General features: G+C 63.3%; 2 protein-coding genes and 1 long non-coding RNA gene across 27 annotated transcripts in view; 1 reads left to right on the forward strand and 2 right to left on the reverse strand.

Moving 5' to 3' along the window:
* LOC102163795 lies at positions 1–1,075 on the reverse strand. Its single transcript, XR_002336913.1, has 2 exons — positions 963–1,075; positions 1–244 (listed from the first exon to the last, which is right to left on the reverse strand). It is a non-coding gene; the product is annotated as an uncharacterized LOC102163795 (long non-coding RNA).
* On the forward strand, positions 569–6,312 carry C12H17orf62 (chromosome 12 C17orf62 homolog). 13 transcript variants are annotated; one of them, XR_002336909.1, is made up of 9 exons: positions 1,232–1,335; positions 1,700–1,901; positions 2,307–2,431; positions 2,856–2,986; positions 3,175–3,386; positions 3,702–3,775; positions 4,282–4,378; positions 4,950–5,094; positions 5,423–6,312. XR_002336909.1 is itself a non-coding variant. In XM_013989817.2 (8 exons), exons 3-8 carry the CDS (start codon positions 2,347–2,349, stop codon positions 5,541–5,543), a joined length of 564 nt encoding a protein of 187 aa, XP_013845271.1. In that variant the 5' UTR covers positions 569–1,335; positions 1,700–1,901; positions 2,307–2,346; the 3' UTR covers positions 5,544–6,312. The 13 variants fall into 13 exon arrangements, 8 of the variants coding, with proteins under 8 accessions (XP_013845271.1, XP_020922009.1, XP_020922011.1 ...); XR_002336908.1 differs by having other exon boundaries at positions 1,233–1,335; positions 3,175–3,216; XM_013989817.2 differs by lacking the exon at positions 2,856–2,986 and having other exon boundaries at positions 569–1,335; positions 3,175–3,216.
* The window catches only part of HEXDC (hexosaminidase D), a 15,459-nt gene continuing 8,190 nt past the window's right edge, over positions 6,288–13,556 (reverse strand). For 9 of the 13 annotated variants that reach the window (XM_021066349.1, XM_021066344.1, XM_021066339.1 and 6 more), the window contains 9 exons: positions 11,494–11,658; positions 10,539–10,722; positions 9,796–9,867; positions 9,487–9,682; positions 8,797–8,978; positions 7,704–7,782; positions 7,530–7,631; positions 7,293–7,382; positions 6,288–6,804 (listed from right to left, as the gene is read on the reverse strand). In XM_021066349.1, coding sequence (XP_020922008.1) covers positions 6,618–6,804; positions 7,293–7,382; positions 7,530–7,631; positions 7,704–7,782; positions 8,797–8,978; positions 9,487–9,682; positions 9,796–9,867; positions 10,539–10,722; positions 11,494–11,658 — 1,257 coding nt within the window. In that variant the 3' untranslated portion in view covers positions 6,288–6,617. The remainder of the gene's footprint in view (positions 6,805–7,292; positions 7,383–7,529; positions 7,632–7,703; positions 7,783–8,796; positions 8,979–9,486; positions 9,683–9,795; positions 9,868–10,538; positions 10,723–11,493; positions 11,659–13,556) is intronic. The other 4 variants (XM_005656869.3, XM_021066345.1, XM_005656874.3 and 1 more) reach the window with 2 other exon arrangements.

Here is a 13,556-nt window from a genome sequence, read left to right on the forward strand (position 1 = left end):
AGCTTACATGCTTGGGCACACCCTCGTGTATTTCCTTTTAAGGTCATGTGCATGGTATGTCAATCTTACATAAATTATAAAACACATAACAGATGTAAAAAGAAAAAATAAGTAGGGATACAGGCTCTAGAATGTTCTTCCAGCACTCCACAGGTCATCTTGACTGCTCCACTCTGGAGGCCACTGAAGTGGGCAGCAGCTGTCTGGTGGAGGCCCTCCTGTAACAGGTGAGGTCTTTCCCTGCCTGGTGGGAAATAAAAAGGCAAGTTAGGGTCCTGCTGGGGACCTTCGTGCTGAGTGTCTGGGTGGAGAGTGGAGCAAGACGGCCACTTAATCAGCCACTCCAGGGTTTCTCTGGAGAAAACTGTCCTACGACAATCCTCCCTCCCAGACTCTGGGGCACGTCTCTGAGTAGCAGAAAAACTGCCATCACAACATGGGAATGTTGAGTTTTCCCAGCTACATTGAGTTTTTCGGGGTCACGGGTCTCTGGTTTCCCCCTATCCTCCTCCACAGTGTCTTGCAGAATTGTTATTATCATTATTATTTTTTTGTCCTTTTAGGGCTGCAACTGCGACATATGGAGGTTCACAGGCTAGGGATCAAATCGGAGCTCGGCCTACACCACAGCCACAGCAACAGATCCAGATCCCAGACATCTGCGACCTACACCACAGCTCATGGGCAACGCGGGATCCTTAACCCACCGCGCGAGGCCAGGGATCGAACCTGCCTCCTCATGGGTATGAGTCAGATTCACTTCTGCTGAGCCAGGACGGGACTCCCAGAATTGCTTAGATTTAGTTTTTTAGCCTGGTGATATTCTTACTGGGTTTGCATGGAAACTGCAGATGAACAGGGGCAAGTTTACAATTTTACAATAACCCCGTGATCTATCTTAGTTCTGCTCCAACGTTTCTCACTGAAGTTCTCACAGAATCTACCATGACGTTCGTACACACCCGCTGTTAGGTGAAATAATACTTTATACGTTTTTCTCGTCATCCTAAACACCTCTTTCACCTCCCGCTGCGGACCTTTTAAAGCCTATCACCCCAGACGCCCTCAGGTCGGGGCCTGGGCCCTTGTACCACGCGGCCGCCGCCGGCCGGGATCCGCCCTCCGCAACGACCTCGCTCGGGACCCGCCACCGGACCGGCACCTGCGCGGCTGAAAGGGGGCCCCCGCCGCCCGCTCCCGCGGGCCCGGAAGTCGGTTGTCCCATCCGCCCCCGCGCGCCCGGAAGTGGGCCGGGCCCGCCCCCAGCCCCGGAAGTCCGTACCTGGCGGGTCCGCAGGCCCCGAGATCCCGCCTGCCGCGCGCCGTCGCCCGCAGGTCAGTGTCTGTGGTGGGCGCCGGGGCCGTGGCCGCGGTATGAGCGGGTGCGGGGCGAGCTGGGGGGCGGCTCCCGCAGCCCGAGGGCCTCCGGCGGTGCTGTCTCGGGACCGGGCCCTGGTAGGTGGCCCGGGGTGCTGGCGGCGGGCGGGGGCTTGCGGGGGGGGGGGGGCGCGGTGGCCGCAAGGGTCAGGCGGGGCATGTCCAGGGCGGCTCGTGCCGGGGACCCGCGTGATCTCGCCCCGCGGGCAGCGGAAACGCGTGGAGGCTCCTCAGGGGAGGGGGCTAGTGATGGCCAGGAATGGGCTTCGTTTGTGTGCAGTGAATCCGCTGTTTCTTGCCAACGTTTGATTTAATTTTATAGGAAGTAGCTGAAAAGCTACCCAGAACGGGGTCCCTGGAGCCAGCTTTTCGAGCGCACTGCAGCGTCCTCCACGCTGGAAGATAAGCCCCCCGCCCCTTGGTGACTCGTTCATTCAGCCGGAGCTCAGGGACCTCGGGACCTTCTGCCGGGTGCAGCCTGTTGGCTCCGCAGCTGGTGAAGCCTGCAGAGCTGACTTTTTCCGGTCAGTGCCAGTACAGACTCAAACCATGATTAGACTTTCAGTTCCCTTTTTCAAAGGCCAGCAAAGGAAAATGAGGGCGTTCTGACAGGTTCTGGTAGGGTGCCGGAAGCTTGAAGGCTGCTGGAGGCTGAGGGTTTCCAGGTAGGAAGGAGGCAGGGGGTGATCAAGTGGTTGGTGCTTTGCGGGTCAGAGCAGGGGATGCAGCCACAGTGCAGCCATTACAGTTCAGCAGAGAAGGGCCTTCCTTACAGAGAAAATGGGTCTCTGGGGGATGAAGTGACCTGCCTGCCTGCAGAGACTGCAGTCAGCAGGCGGACTGGTTCTGGAGCCTTCCCAGAGAGGAGCTGGGTGCCTGCCTGCGGGCAGCGGCTCCGGGGCTCCAGCTGTCTCTCTGCTCTCCCCTAGCCCGCGTCTCCTGTTGAGAGAGGTGGCAGCACGTTCTGGGATGTACATGCAGGTGGAGACACGCACCAGCTCCTGCCTCCATCTGAAAAGGGCTCCAGGCATCAGGTCCTGGTCCCTGTTGGTTGGTAAGGACGTCCGCTTTTCCCCTCAAGTTAAAAATTTAACTTTCAAAAAGGATGAAGGTGAACGTTAGCTTGTCCCTGCTTCTACTCCTCCAAGACATAACAGCTGTTTAATTCTTCCGACTTTTATGTTCTGTCTGTGCTTTTACAGATGATGTGTGTCTGTCTAGGCTTTTTTTTTTGTTAAACCATTTAATAGCTTCCGGTTAATGCTCCGCATGCTCTTCTGAGGTCCCTGTACTTCCCTTTTGTTTGCTTTCACACACCCATTCCAGGCACAGGGTTTATGCCAGGGCCCCCCCCTCCATCCAGGTCATACCCCTCAGAGGGCCCTGCATCTGCCGGGCAGCTGTAGTGTGCTGCTTGGGGCTGACGTGTGAAGGGCGGTGCCTGTGCCGTCCACAGCCCAGCTCTGGCTTCTTTCCAGGGACCCTGCCAGTTTCATCCCACGTGCCAGACTGGGCCTTTGTCTGCAGTCTGGTCTTAAAGTTCCGCTCCCTGTGCTGTTGGTGGGAGTCCATCCACTCTGGAGGCTCCCGTACACGTCTGGTGAACACGGTGACTGGCGGAGAATGTTCTCCTGAGCAGACCTCCTCTGCCGTGTCTCCACCTCTGAGCCTGGTGGTCGTCTCACCCCCGCGCCCTCAGCCATCCCCGGGCCATGGGCGGGGCCTTCGGGTCCTGGGGGGAGGCGGGTTCCGGGCTGGTGGTGGCCTTTTGGGAAGGTGCCTGCTTCCTTCTTGCAGGAATCGCGTCCATCGGCCTGGCTGCTGCGTATTACAGTGGAGGTGAGATGCGTCATGTGCCCCTGGAACTTCCTCGGCTGACTGACGGGAAGTTAGAGAAAAGGAGGGGCTGCTGCTGCGTGTGACCCGCCAGGGCCCGGCTTGGCACGTCGCCCCTGCCTCTCGATGGTGTGCAAGGCGGCCCCACCTCTCTGCTGGCGTGTCCCCTGCAGGTGGCAGTCCTCCCACTCCAGCATTTTCTTTGGCCGTAAAACAGCCTTCAGAAAGGCAGGCTCACATCCGCCTCGGGTTCTTTGCAGGGATGGTCCCTGTGCGCATGCCCACCTTCCCGCTCTCACACGCTGCGCCGCTACTGTCGGCTCCAGGAGACCCCGGGGGAGAGCGGAGGGTCCGCCATGTGGTGCGGCCATGGTGGCAGGGGCTGTCCTTGCAGGTGTGGGCGGTCAGCCGGGTCCCCAGGTGTCCGGGAGGGGCACCTCGCCCCCCACTGCCATCCCTCACTGGGCTGTCCGGTGTTCACTCCCCAGACAGTCTGGGCTGGAAGCTCTTCTACGTCTCCGGCTGCCTGTTCGTGGCCGTGCAGAACCTGGAGGACTGGCAGGTGAGGCCCATGGGCAGGGCGCCCGGGCACTCGGGCTGCCCTGCGGAGGGAATCAAAGCAGGAAGGCAGGCCCGGGGTCCACGGCCCCTCACCCAGAGGCATCAGCGTACTGGTTTGCAGCCCACTGGACCCGGCCCTGATGTGGCTGGTCTGCAGCATCCCTAAGCCAAGGAGTCCTCTGGGCTGTGCTTCTCCCGGAGGTCCTGGAAGGGCCAGCCCACTGCCCCTTTGTCCCCGTTCATGTGTCCCTGGGCCACCTGGCCCAGTGTTGCCCTCTGACCTCCAACCTCCACTCCATCGTTGGCTGGCCTTGCCCACTGTGCTTTCTTCTCTTCCGCGGAGAGGAGTGGCCACCTGCCGGGGCTCAGGCTCAGCGGCTCGGGGTTCTGGCTGGGATGGGCAGGAAGGGGGGCTGCCCTCCGTGTCTGTCCTGGTGAGGGTGGGGACGCAGTCGGTGAGTGGGCATCCAGGCCAGCAGCGGGGTGACCCTTTCTGGTGGCTCTTAGGAAGCCATCTTCAGCAAGAGCACCGGGAAGGTTGTGCTGAAGACGTCCAGCTTGTACCGGAAGCTGCTGACCCTCTGCAGAGCGGGCCACGAGCAGGGTGAGGCACGCAGTGGGCCAGGGCTGCGCTGACCTGGGGCTGGTTGGAGCGCGGCAGTGTCTGGGCCACGGCAGGGACCGGGCTCAAGGCCTGGCAGTGGCCTGGGTCCAGCTGGCTGCTTGGGGACCAGGGTAGTGTCCATGCCCAGGCATATGCTGGCCCAAAGGATGTTGCCAGGCAGCCTCCAGCTCAGTGACCGGCCTCCAGAGACCGGGAGGGTCGCCTGCAGCGGCCAGGAAAATGACGCGGGAGACAGCGACGACCCTGAGCCGCCCCGAGTTAGGTGGGGGGTGTCTCACTGCAGCCGGGGGTGGGGTGGGGGCGCTGCTGGGCCTGCCTTCTCACCAGGCTGGAAGTCCGCTAGCAGCCATGGGACCCTGCACTGTGGTCACTATCCTGTGACACCTGAGATCGGGGTCTCAGCCTCCTCCGGGGCCCAGCCTCAGACTTGGAGTGACGCGCTTTCTGCTTCGAGGCAGGCGTGTTGCGGCTCTGGAAGGTCCGCCAGCGGGCGGGCGGGGGGGGGGGGGGGGGCGGGGGCGTGGCCACTGACCCCCGCCCCCGCCCGCAGTGGTGGTGCAGCTCAGCGACATCCGGGACGTGAGCGTGGAGGAGGAGAAGGTCCGCTACTTCGGGAAGGGCCACGTGGTGGTGCTTCGCTTTGCCACGGGCTTCTCCCACCCCCTCACCCAGAGCGCCGTCATGGGCCACCGCGGGTGAGCCGGGACGGGCGGCTCGATGGGCCCACGCCCCTTGCCACCAGTCAGGTGGCCCTCGCAAGGGACTGCCGGCCGGGCAGGGCGCAGAGGACTGGGGGAAGCTGGGAGGTGAGGTCGGGGCAGGCCTGCCCGCACCCGCTGGGGGATGTTGGGAGACCCCACAGGGCAGAGGGGACAGAGGGCTGGGCAGGCGTTGGGTGAAGGTGGGGGCTCTGGAGCTAGAGGACCCAGGACCAGACCCGTGTGGTGCCCTGGCTGCTGTGGGGCGGGGGGCCAGGACGTCCACCACAGTGACCTGCCCTTCCTCCTCGGCGGCCGGGACCAGTGACGTGGAGGCCATTGCCAGGCTCATCACTACTTTCCTGGAGCTGCACCGCCTCGAGAGTCCTGCGGAGCCGTCCCAGAGCAGCGACAGTGAGGCCGACATCCTTGGGGACCACAGCTGACCCTGCACACCCCCAGCTTGGCTGTGACCCCCGGCTCCGGTGCCTCAGCAGGCCCAGAGGGCTGCCCGCAAGTCGGCCTCCGCTCCGGGCTTGGCCCTGGCAGCTCCGGGGCAGGACCCTCCACCGTTCCTGCTGTTCGCTTCTGCCCCCTGAGCCAAACCACAGCAGGAGCACCTCTGGCCTCCCATCTGCCTCCTCCAGGAGTCAGACGACCTGCTAACCTCTGAAAGGGGAAGGCAGGACGCATGAAGCCCAGGGCCGAGCTGGGCCAGGACGCTCTTCAGCCCCGGGTCCCAGGGCGGCAGTGAGGGCGTCAGGCAGGTCCTGCTGCGGATGTCACCTCTGTGCACAGACCCCCGGGATCCCTGCGTCTCCTGCCCAGCTCCCCACGCCATCCCTCGCCAGGCCGGACACCCCCTGTGGTAGGAAGGAAGGTGCTTGCCCACGAGCTGCTGGGGCTCAGTGGATGCCAAGGTGCCCGCCCACCCGCCCAGTGTGCTGCTGCCCCTCCCGAGGCCTCCCCCACGACCGCAAAAGGCTCATCTCAGGCCCAGCCAGGCTTCGCCCCTCCCCGCCCCCAAGTAGGCAGAGCTTCTCTAGCCTCCCGCAGCATTTACAGACCAGGATCCCTGAGTTCCCTTAAAGCCGAGCGGGTTAAGGACCCGGTGTCAATGCTGCGGCGTGGGTTCAATCCCTGGCCTGGGGACTGCATGCTGCAGGTGTGGCCAAAAAAGTAAAATAAAATAAAGGCGTGAACTGCTGTAATTGATTTCTGGTGTTTGGCCGCGGGCTGGGAGATGCTTGGAGAACAGAGGGAGGGTGTTTGGCCCGCTCCTCCCTCGGGCCGGCTTCTCGGGCCACCGTGAGGGCCCACCTCCAGCAGCCGGAGCCAGGGCGCTGACAGGGACTTTGCGGTTTCCTCTGGCGTGACCTCTGGCTTCCACTCTCCTCTTGAAGGAATCAGTCGTCTGCACTGACCGCGCACAGGCCCGCGCCTCTGCCTCCCGGTCCGGGCTCAGCCTCAGGGACAGGAAGGCCGGCGGCCGGCTCACCGCCCCTGCCCCCGCTCCTTGCTCAGGGGTCTTGGCCCGAGTCGGGCCTGGGGCTGGCCGCCTCGTGGAGGTCCTGCAGCAGCGCCTGCAGCCGCTGCAGGCTGGGGTGCACGTTCTCCTCCAGCCACTCCTCCACCGCGTCCGGGTAGAAGACTCGCTTCAGGGCAGCTTCCAGCTCCCCCACGACGGCACTCCACCTGGACAGGAGGCTGAGGGCCAGCAGCCGGTCGGCCCGCAGCCCCAGCCCGCCCACGGGGCAGTAGGTCCCGCGCCTCGGTTCGCCCGTCCGGGGATCAGGGCCATCAGCAGCAGCTCCGGTGTCGGGAGTGAATGAGAGGCTGGAGGGCGCCTCCCTGCAGGCTGGCGGGCTTTCAGCGCACGAACCTGCCAGCAGCGGCCGCACCTCTTACTCAGAGGGGGACAGAGTACCGGCTGCTGGGACCCTGTCCCCATGGGGCCGGCCACCACAGGGCCAGGGTCAGCCCTAGGTCTGGGTCTGGTTCTGTGAGGAGCCCTAGACCCTGCTCAGGGTACCTGGTGACCATGAGCCTTTCAGGCAGGAAGGCCCCCGCCTCTCTGACACCCAGGGCGTGGCTGCATCAGCTGCGTTGCCTACGAATCCACGGCTGTGACACCCAGGAAGCTCGGCTAGAAAACTGCCAGCCAGCAGCCGGGGCGGGTGCGGGGGAGGGGGTACCTGAGCGCCCGGGGCTGGATGTGCTGCACCATGACGGGGTGGATGCGCCGCCGCCTGCGGTGGTAGGGGCTGAACCAGCCGGTCACGTACCTGGCAGCAAAGAGCGCGCAGCTGGGCGAGCCGCGCCCTCAGGGCACCCTCAGTGGAAGAAGGTGGAAGAAGCTTTTCAAAGCTGTTGCCCCCCAGGCAGTCTAACTGCATCGCCCGTCCCTCCCCTGCCCCTCCCCTGTCCCTCACCTGTCCCTCTCCAGCAACGCGTCCACGGAGCCGCACAGGTGGAGGCTGACGTGGGCGACGAGGGCCAGGATGTCGCTGCCGGGGAAGGAGCCGGCCCGCTCGCTGCGCAGAGAGCCGGCTGAGGACAGGCGAACGTGGCGGGGAGGCGGGGGCGGGCTGGGGAGAGGGGGTTACCTCGTGAAATCTGTTACTTCTAAGCTCCAAATCCCAAGAAAGCTCTCCACTCTTGCTTTAACGGTCTCGGCAAAGCCTCCTGAAACCCAACACAGACGAGGGTCGGAGGGGCCTCTGGAGGAGGAGCTCCTGGCCCTTGCGGTGAGGAGGTGGGCAGAGCATCTGGAAAACTGCGGGCCACGGCCCGGCCGCCCGCACGCCGGCCTCAGGGACGGCTCAGCCCCCCGCTCCCATCAGACAGGAGAGAACGTGTCTGTCTTGTTAAAAGTCAGAAGACAGAAGTAGGACCGGGTCGCCGACAGTGCCGCTGCATGAAGACACCTGCCCAGACGGCTCGGGACGAGCGGCGGCCCTTCCTGGGCTGCCCAGCTGCCCGCTGGCCAGGGCTACCAGGAATCGCCAACTGTGGTTTCTCACACCTTGGGACCTCGAGAGCGACAGGCCGCTCGAGGGGCCTGCGGGGAGCAGGGAGGCACCTCCAGGCCAGCGTGGGTGCTCCACTGGCCAGCGGGGAGGCCGAGGCGCTCTCAGCCCATGGGCGGCCGCCCCACCGTCTCAGCTCCACCCCCCCGCCAGCCCAGCTCGGCAACAAACGGGTTTATTTTCAGGCCTGACTTTCCTCAACACCTGGACGCACTTCTGCGCCAACGCCACACACACAGTCGCTAACTTCCTCGCTGGTCTCAGCTTAACACACACGGTTAACATAATCAGGGCCTCGCTGGGACCTCACCTACTGGTCTCGCCTGCCCACCTCTGCCCGCACCTGGTTGCTCCCACGAGAACCGGAAGTGGGGAGCTGCCCCCCTGGAGCCGCGCCTGCAGCTGGGCATTCAGGATATTTATACGGTGCAGGTGGAGCCTCTCAGCATCCCATCCAGAAGGAATTTTTCTGTGGCTTCGCCATGCTGAGGGGCCCTCCCTCTAACTTCCTGGCCTGTGTCTTAGTTTTAGGTTTGAAGACCCAGCCGCCATTGGGGTGGGGGGCAGCTGAGCTGAGGCTGTGGGCATGCGTCCCCCCGCCCCCGCTCAAAGACCACGGTCCAGCCCCGACCCCGGGCTCACGGCTTCCTGGGAGGGGCAGGGGCCGTACCGTGTAGGAGCGTCTGCAGACAGACGGCCAGGGACGGGACTCCCACGGGCAGCAGCTCACACAGCACAGAGAAGTGGTCGTACCTAAATCCGCAGGAGGGGGCCCTCAGCAGCTCGGAGCCACTGCAAGACGGGACTGGGATCCAGAAGCTTCTGCAGAGCAGCTTCAGGAAGGTTCCGTGGCTTCAGGGGCATACAGCTGGCAGTCACACTGGGACCCCACTCAGAGGGACTTGCCTGGGTGGGGACCCTGCCTCTAGCTGCCTCCTGCCCTCAGGGTCACGGCCAGCTGGCCTCCCCCTCAGGACGGGACCCGAGGCCAGGACCTGGCCCAGGACCAGGGGTTTACTCACAGCTCTGCTTCTCAAATGGCACAAAGCCCCGAACAAGCTAGCCTGTCCACACCCCTCCCAGGCTGCAAATGCGAGATGTGTGGCCCTGGCTTGGGGGCGGGGGCGTTGTGAACGTGCAGAGACAGGAGCAGCCAGGAGGCCCGTGTGCCCAGGACCTGAGTAGCATGTCCTCAGCGGAGCGCAGTGCGGCTGCTCTTCCCACGCCCTCCTCAGGGCGAGAAGGACAGAGGCCCAGGCTGGACACGCCGGAGGGTGGTGTGTCTGGGCACTGGGAGCTGCTCTGACCCTCCCAGGACAGGGCACCCCCAAGAGCATCCCTGGGGCCCGCGTGGCCTCACCTCTGCCAGCCAGTCAGGACAATGCCCCTCAGCGAGTCTGCTGGCACGCTGCCCGCCACCTGCAGCCACTGCACCTGGTTTCTGAGGTGGTGCTCGATGGGGGTCAGGGCCTGGTTCGCCCCCGTGGCCCCCTTGAAGGCGCTGGCGGCCCAGAGCCAGGCAAAGCCGCTCTTGCGGTACTTCTCCATGAGGAGGGCTGGGCGAGGAAGCGAGAGGCGTCACCGGTGCAGCCGCAAAGCCCGAGGCGCCAGGCCTGGCCAGGCAGCGACCCGGAGGGAGCCCGCCACCGCCTGGCTCCGCTTTACTGACCCTTGCCGTGGACGTCCAGGTCGGCCCCGTAGTCCCAGAGCACGGGCTCCACCAGCTGCGGCAGCCTCGACGCTGGGGGGAGAGGCCGTGAGGGCACGTCCCGCCCGCCCGCATTTCTCACGGTAACATGGGTTTTAAGTACAGACCCAACACCGCAGCCACAAAGCCAGCCAGCCTTGGAGGTGACTGACACTGCCGGAGCTGCCAGGGGCGAGCCCCGGGAACACGACATTAACTGGACTTAACTGCGGTTCATCAGTTAACACCCAAGGACCCCCTTTGAGCAGGGGCTGCAGGAGGGCGCCTGGGCCAAAAAGAAGCAGGGCAGTGAGCCCCCTGTCTCTCCCCAGAGCCTCCGGCAGGCCGGGCTCCCCTCCACCAGCCTGTGTGAGCCTCAGCCGAGGCCCCTGTGGGGCTGGCCATGCAGGTGTATGGGGCTGAGGCCCTGGAAGCACTGGATGCGCTCAAGGCCCCGGGGGGGGGGGTGCTGTGCCCCTCACTCGGCCTTGCTCCTCCCAGCCACGCCCCCTGGGGCCAGTTCTCTCACAACTGCATCCTTGCAAGAAGGCGCCAGAAGGCCTTTTAGGGGAATGTGTCTCCACGTGAGAAACTGAAGGTGGCTGAAGCAGGATCATCTGGAGTCAGAAGCCTGCGTGTGGACCTGCTGGGGGCTTCTTTGCAGGGGCTCAGGGCTTCCTCCCACCCGACCCCTGGCCCCCAGCTCGGCCCACCTCCCGGCCCACCTGCCAGCTGGTCCCCCGGGATGTCTCGCAGCATGTCGTCCCACACCAGGGGTGTCGTGGCAGGGTGCCGGGCCCGCACGTGGCTGGCCACCGCCTCCATGTGGGACAGACACAGCTCTGCTTTGGAGTGTGGCTCCTGCTGCAGCCACCGTCTGGAAGTCTCGCCCTCTCCGAGGTAGTACACCTGGGGGAGACAGGTGTGCTTGCCCGGGGAACACCGGTTCTCACCCGCGGGCGCGCTGTGGGGAGAGGGCGACGGAGGTTGCTTCTGCGCGGAGACCCAAACCTCCACTCAGGGCTCCCTGGAGCCTGTGCACAGCGGCCAGAAGGTGGGAGAACCAGGCACCCGCCCCAGAAGACGGTCAACGAGGCCGGCGCACACGCTGGAAGGTCAGCTACAGGCAGGCCCCGGGCGGCGGCGCCCCCGCCTGGACGAAGCTGGAGGGGCGCCGAGGGAGACGCCCCACGTGGAGCGGGACTCCTGCGCGGGGCCGGGCGTCCACCCCCGGGACCAGACTGAGACCGGCTCGAGTTACTGGGCTGGTCACTTTAAAGTGGTTACGATGCTGGATTTCACGTTATGTGTACTTTACCGCGCACGCGCAAAAGAGATTTTGAAGTGGGGTTTCTCTAGGACGGGAGCCCCCCCGGCGCCCCCTCCCGGCCGCCCTTCCAGCTGGTGCGTCACGGCCCCGAAGCACTGTTTCCAAAGCCGCACCTGTGCAGCTGGGAGAAAGTCACCGCCCCAAGCTCCCGGCCACGCCGGCCGGAGGACGCGCAAGTGCCGCCACCAGGCCGCCGGCTGCTGCCCCGCGTCCAAACCCATGGGAGCGCGCGCCCCCTGCGCCCTGCTCGGCCCCGCAGGTCCCCCGTCAGCGGGGACATCTCCCCGGCCGGCCGGCCGGCCTCTCTCGACCCGGGCGCTGTTTTTCTGTTGGAGCGGAGAGGCACCCACCTCGTCACAGCCGACGTGGAGCCAGCGGGCGCCCGGGTGCAGCTCCATCACCTGGTCCACCATGGCTGCGACCAGCGCCAGCGACTCCGCCTCGTGGGGGTTCAGAGTGTTGGGGAAAAGCGCCACTTCTCGGAGGTGAGCCAGCGCCTCGTGCTTCAGCACAAACTGCGGGGACACGGCAGGGAGCGGCCTGTGCCCCAGCGCCTGGTCGACCCTGGGCCCGGAGGGGCTGCCTGGTCAGCAGCCCTTCTCCCTTCTAGTCGCCGGGGCGGAGGGAGAAAACGGACAGGGGCAGGTGCCCTTCAGAGCAGAGGAGCGCCCCGGCTTAGGCGGGCGAGTCTTCCTCCCCAAACAGGCACAACGTGGAACCACTGTCAGAAACGACCGTCTCAGGGCTCCAGAGGCCAACCGCAGGTGAACCAGAAGCACGGAACTCTCTGTTCATGTAAGGCTGCTCTGGCTTCGGATAGGAACAGGCATCCTGCAGCTCCTGCCTAGGTGTCCCGGGGCCTTGGGGAGCCATCAGCAAAGTGGCAACCTGTTGTGAATTCTGTGGTCCCCAGAGGGCCACAGAGGTGACACACATTCCCCTCGCACACGCGGGGGCCCAGAGCGCTGGGCAGGAAGCAGAAGCTGGTGGACGGAGAACCGGCTGAACTCTTACGCAGCCCCCAGCCCCTGCGGCACAACCGCTGCCCAAACCCTGGTAGGCCACCAGCTGTGAAGACGGAAGAGGGACCCCAAGGGAACCAGGTGGAAAATAGAAACAAGAATAAAAAGCCAACAGAGGCAACAGCGGCCACACACAGCTGGGGAGACGTTAAATCCGGGCAACTTATGATCGCCCCCAGGGAAAAAAGTCAGATTTGCTATAACACGTAATCTGAAACGTCCAGTTTTCAACCAAACATTATGAGACATGCAATAACTAGAAAGACCCAGGCTCAGAGACAAAACAAGTCTATGGAAACTGATGCCAAGCGGGCCCAGATGGTTGGATTTAAGGGACAATCATTTTAAAGTAACTATTATGAACATGTGCCTAGAATTAAAAGGAACTATTTACAATTAGGGAAATAAAAAATCCATTCAATGGGCTCAGCAGACTTGAAATGTCAGAAGAGAAAGTCAGTGACTGGAACAAAAACCAACAGAAATTATTCAGTCTGAGTGACCTTGAAAAGGTGGAAGATGAACAGCCTCGAGACCACGTGAGCAGAGGGGGTCCCGGACGGAGACAAGGGGGTGGGAAAAAACACGAAGAAGTGGAGTTCCCGTCGTGGCTCAGTGGTTAACAAACCCAGCGAGCATCCCTGAGGATGTGGGTTCGATCCCTGGTCCCGCTCAGTGGGTGAAGGATCTAGTGTTACTGTGAGCGGTGGTGTAGGTCGCAGACACAACTCGGATCCCTCGTTGCTGTGGCTGCGGTGGAGGCTGGAAGCTACAGCTCCGATTTGACCCCTAGCCTGGGAACCTCCATATGCCGCGGGTGCAGCCCTAAAAAAGATAAAAGACAAAAAATTAAAAAAAAAAAAACACGAAGAGATGCCACAAATTTCATAAACATGAAGAAGCTCATCAAACCCTCAGCGGGATGAAGGCAAGGAAACAGATTCTGTTCTAACACAGCTCAGGAAAATACTTTCAATATTTGGTGAGAAAAAGAGAAAACAGAAGGTACATTTTCTCTACTTTTTTTTTGGGCTGTGCTCGTGGCATGCATTACTTCCTAGGCCAGGGATCGAACCCATGCCCTGGCAGGGACCCGAACCGCTACAGGGACAATGCTGGGTCCTTAACCCACTGCACCACTAGGGAACTCCAGAAGGCGCATTTTCTTCCTGCTCCACTTCACTGGCACAGTAGTGCTTGGATGAAGCACACTGAAAAGGAAAGCCACCCGTCCAGTGGCCCCGTGGAAAGCAGGCACCTCCATCTGCTCTCCCCTCTCCTCCCTGGAGCTCCGAGCTCCTCGGCTGAGCACGGGCTGCGCCCTGCCCTGCCCTGCCCGTGCCGGCCCCGAACCTGCCTCCCCACCGGGCACCTGGGCACCAGGTCGCTTC

The sequence above is a fragment of the Sus scrofa genome, chromosome 12 (assembly GCF_000003025.6).
Source record: "Sus scrofa isolate TJ Tabasco breed Duroc chromosome 12, Sscrofa11.1, whole genome shotgun sequence".
Classification (NCBI taxonomy): Eukaryota; Metazoa; Chordata; class Mammalia; order Artiodactyla; family Suidae; genus Sus; species Sus scrofa.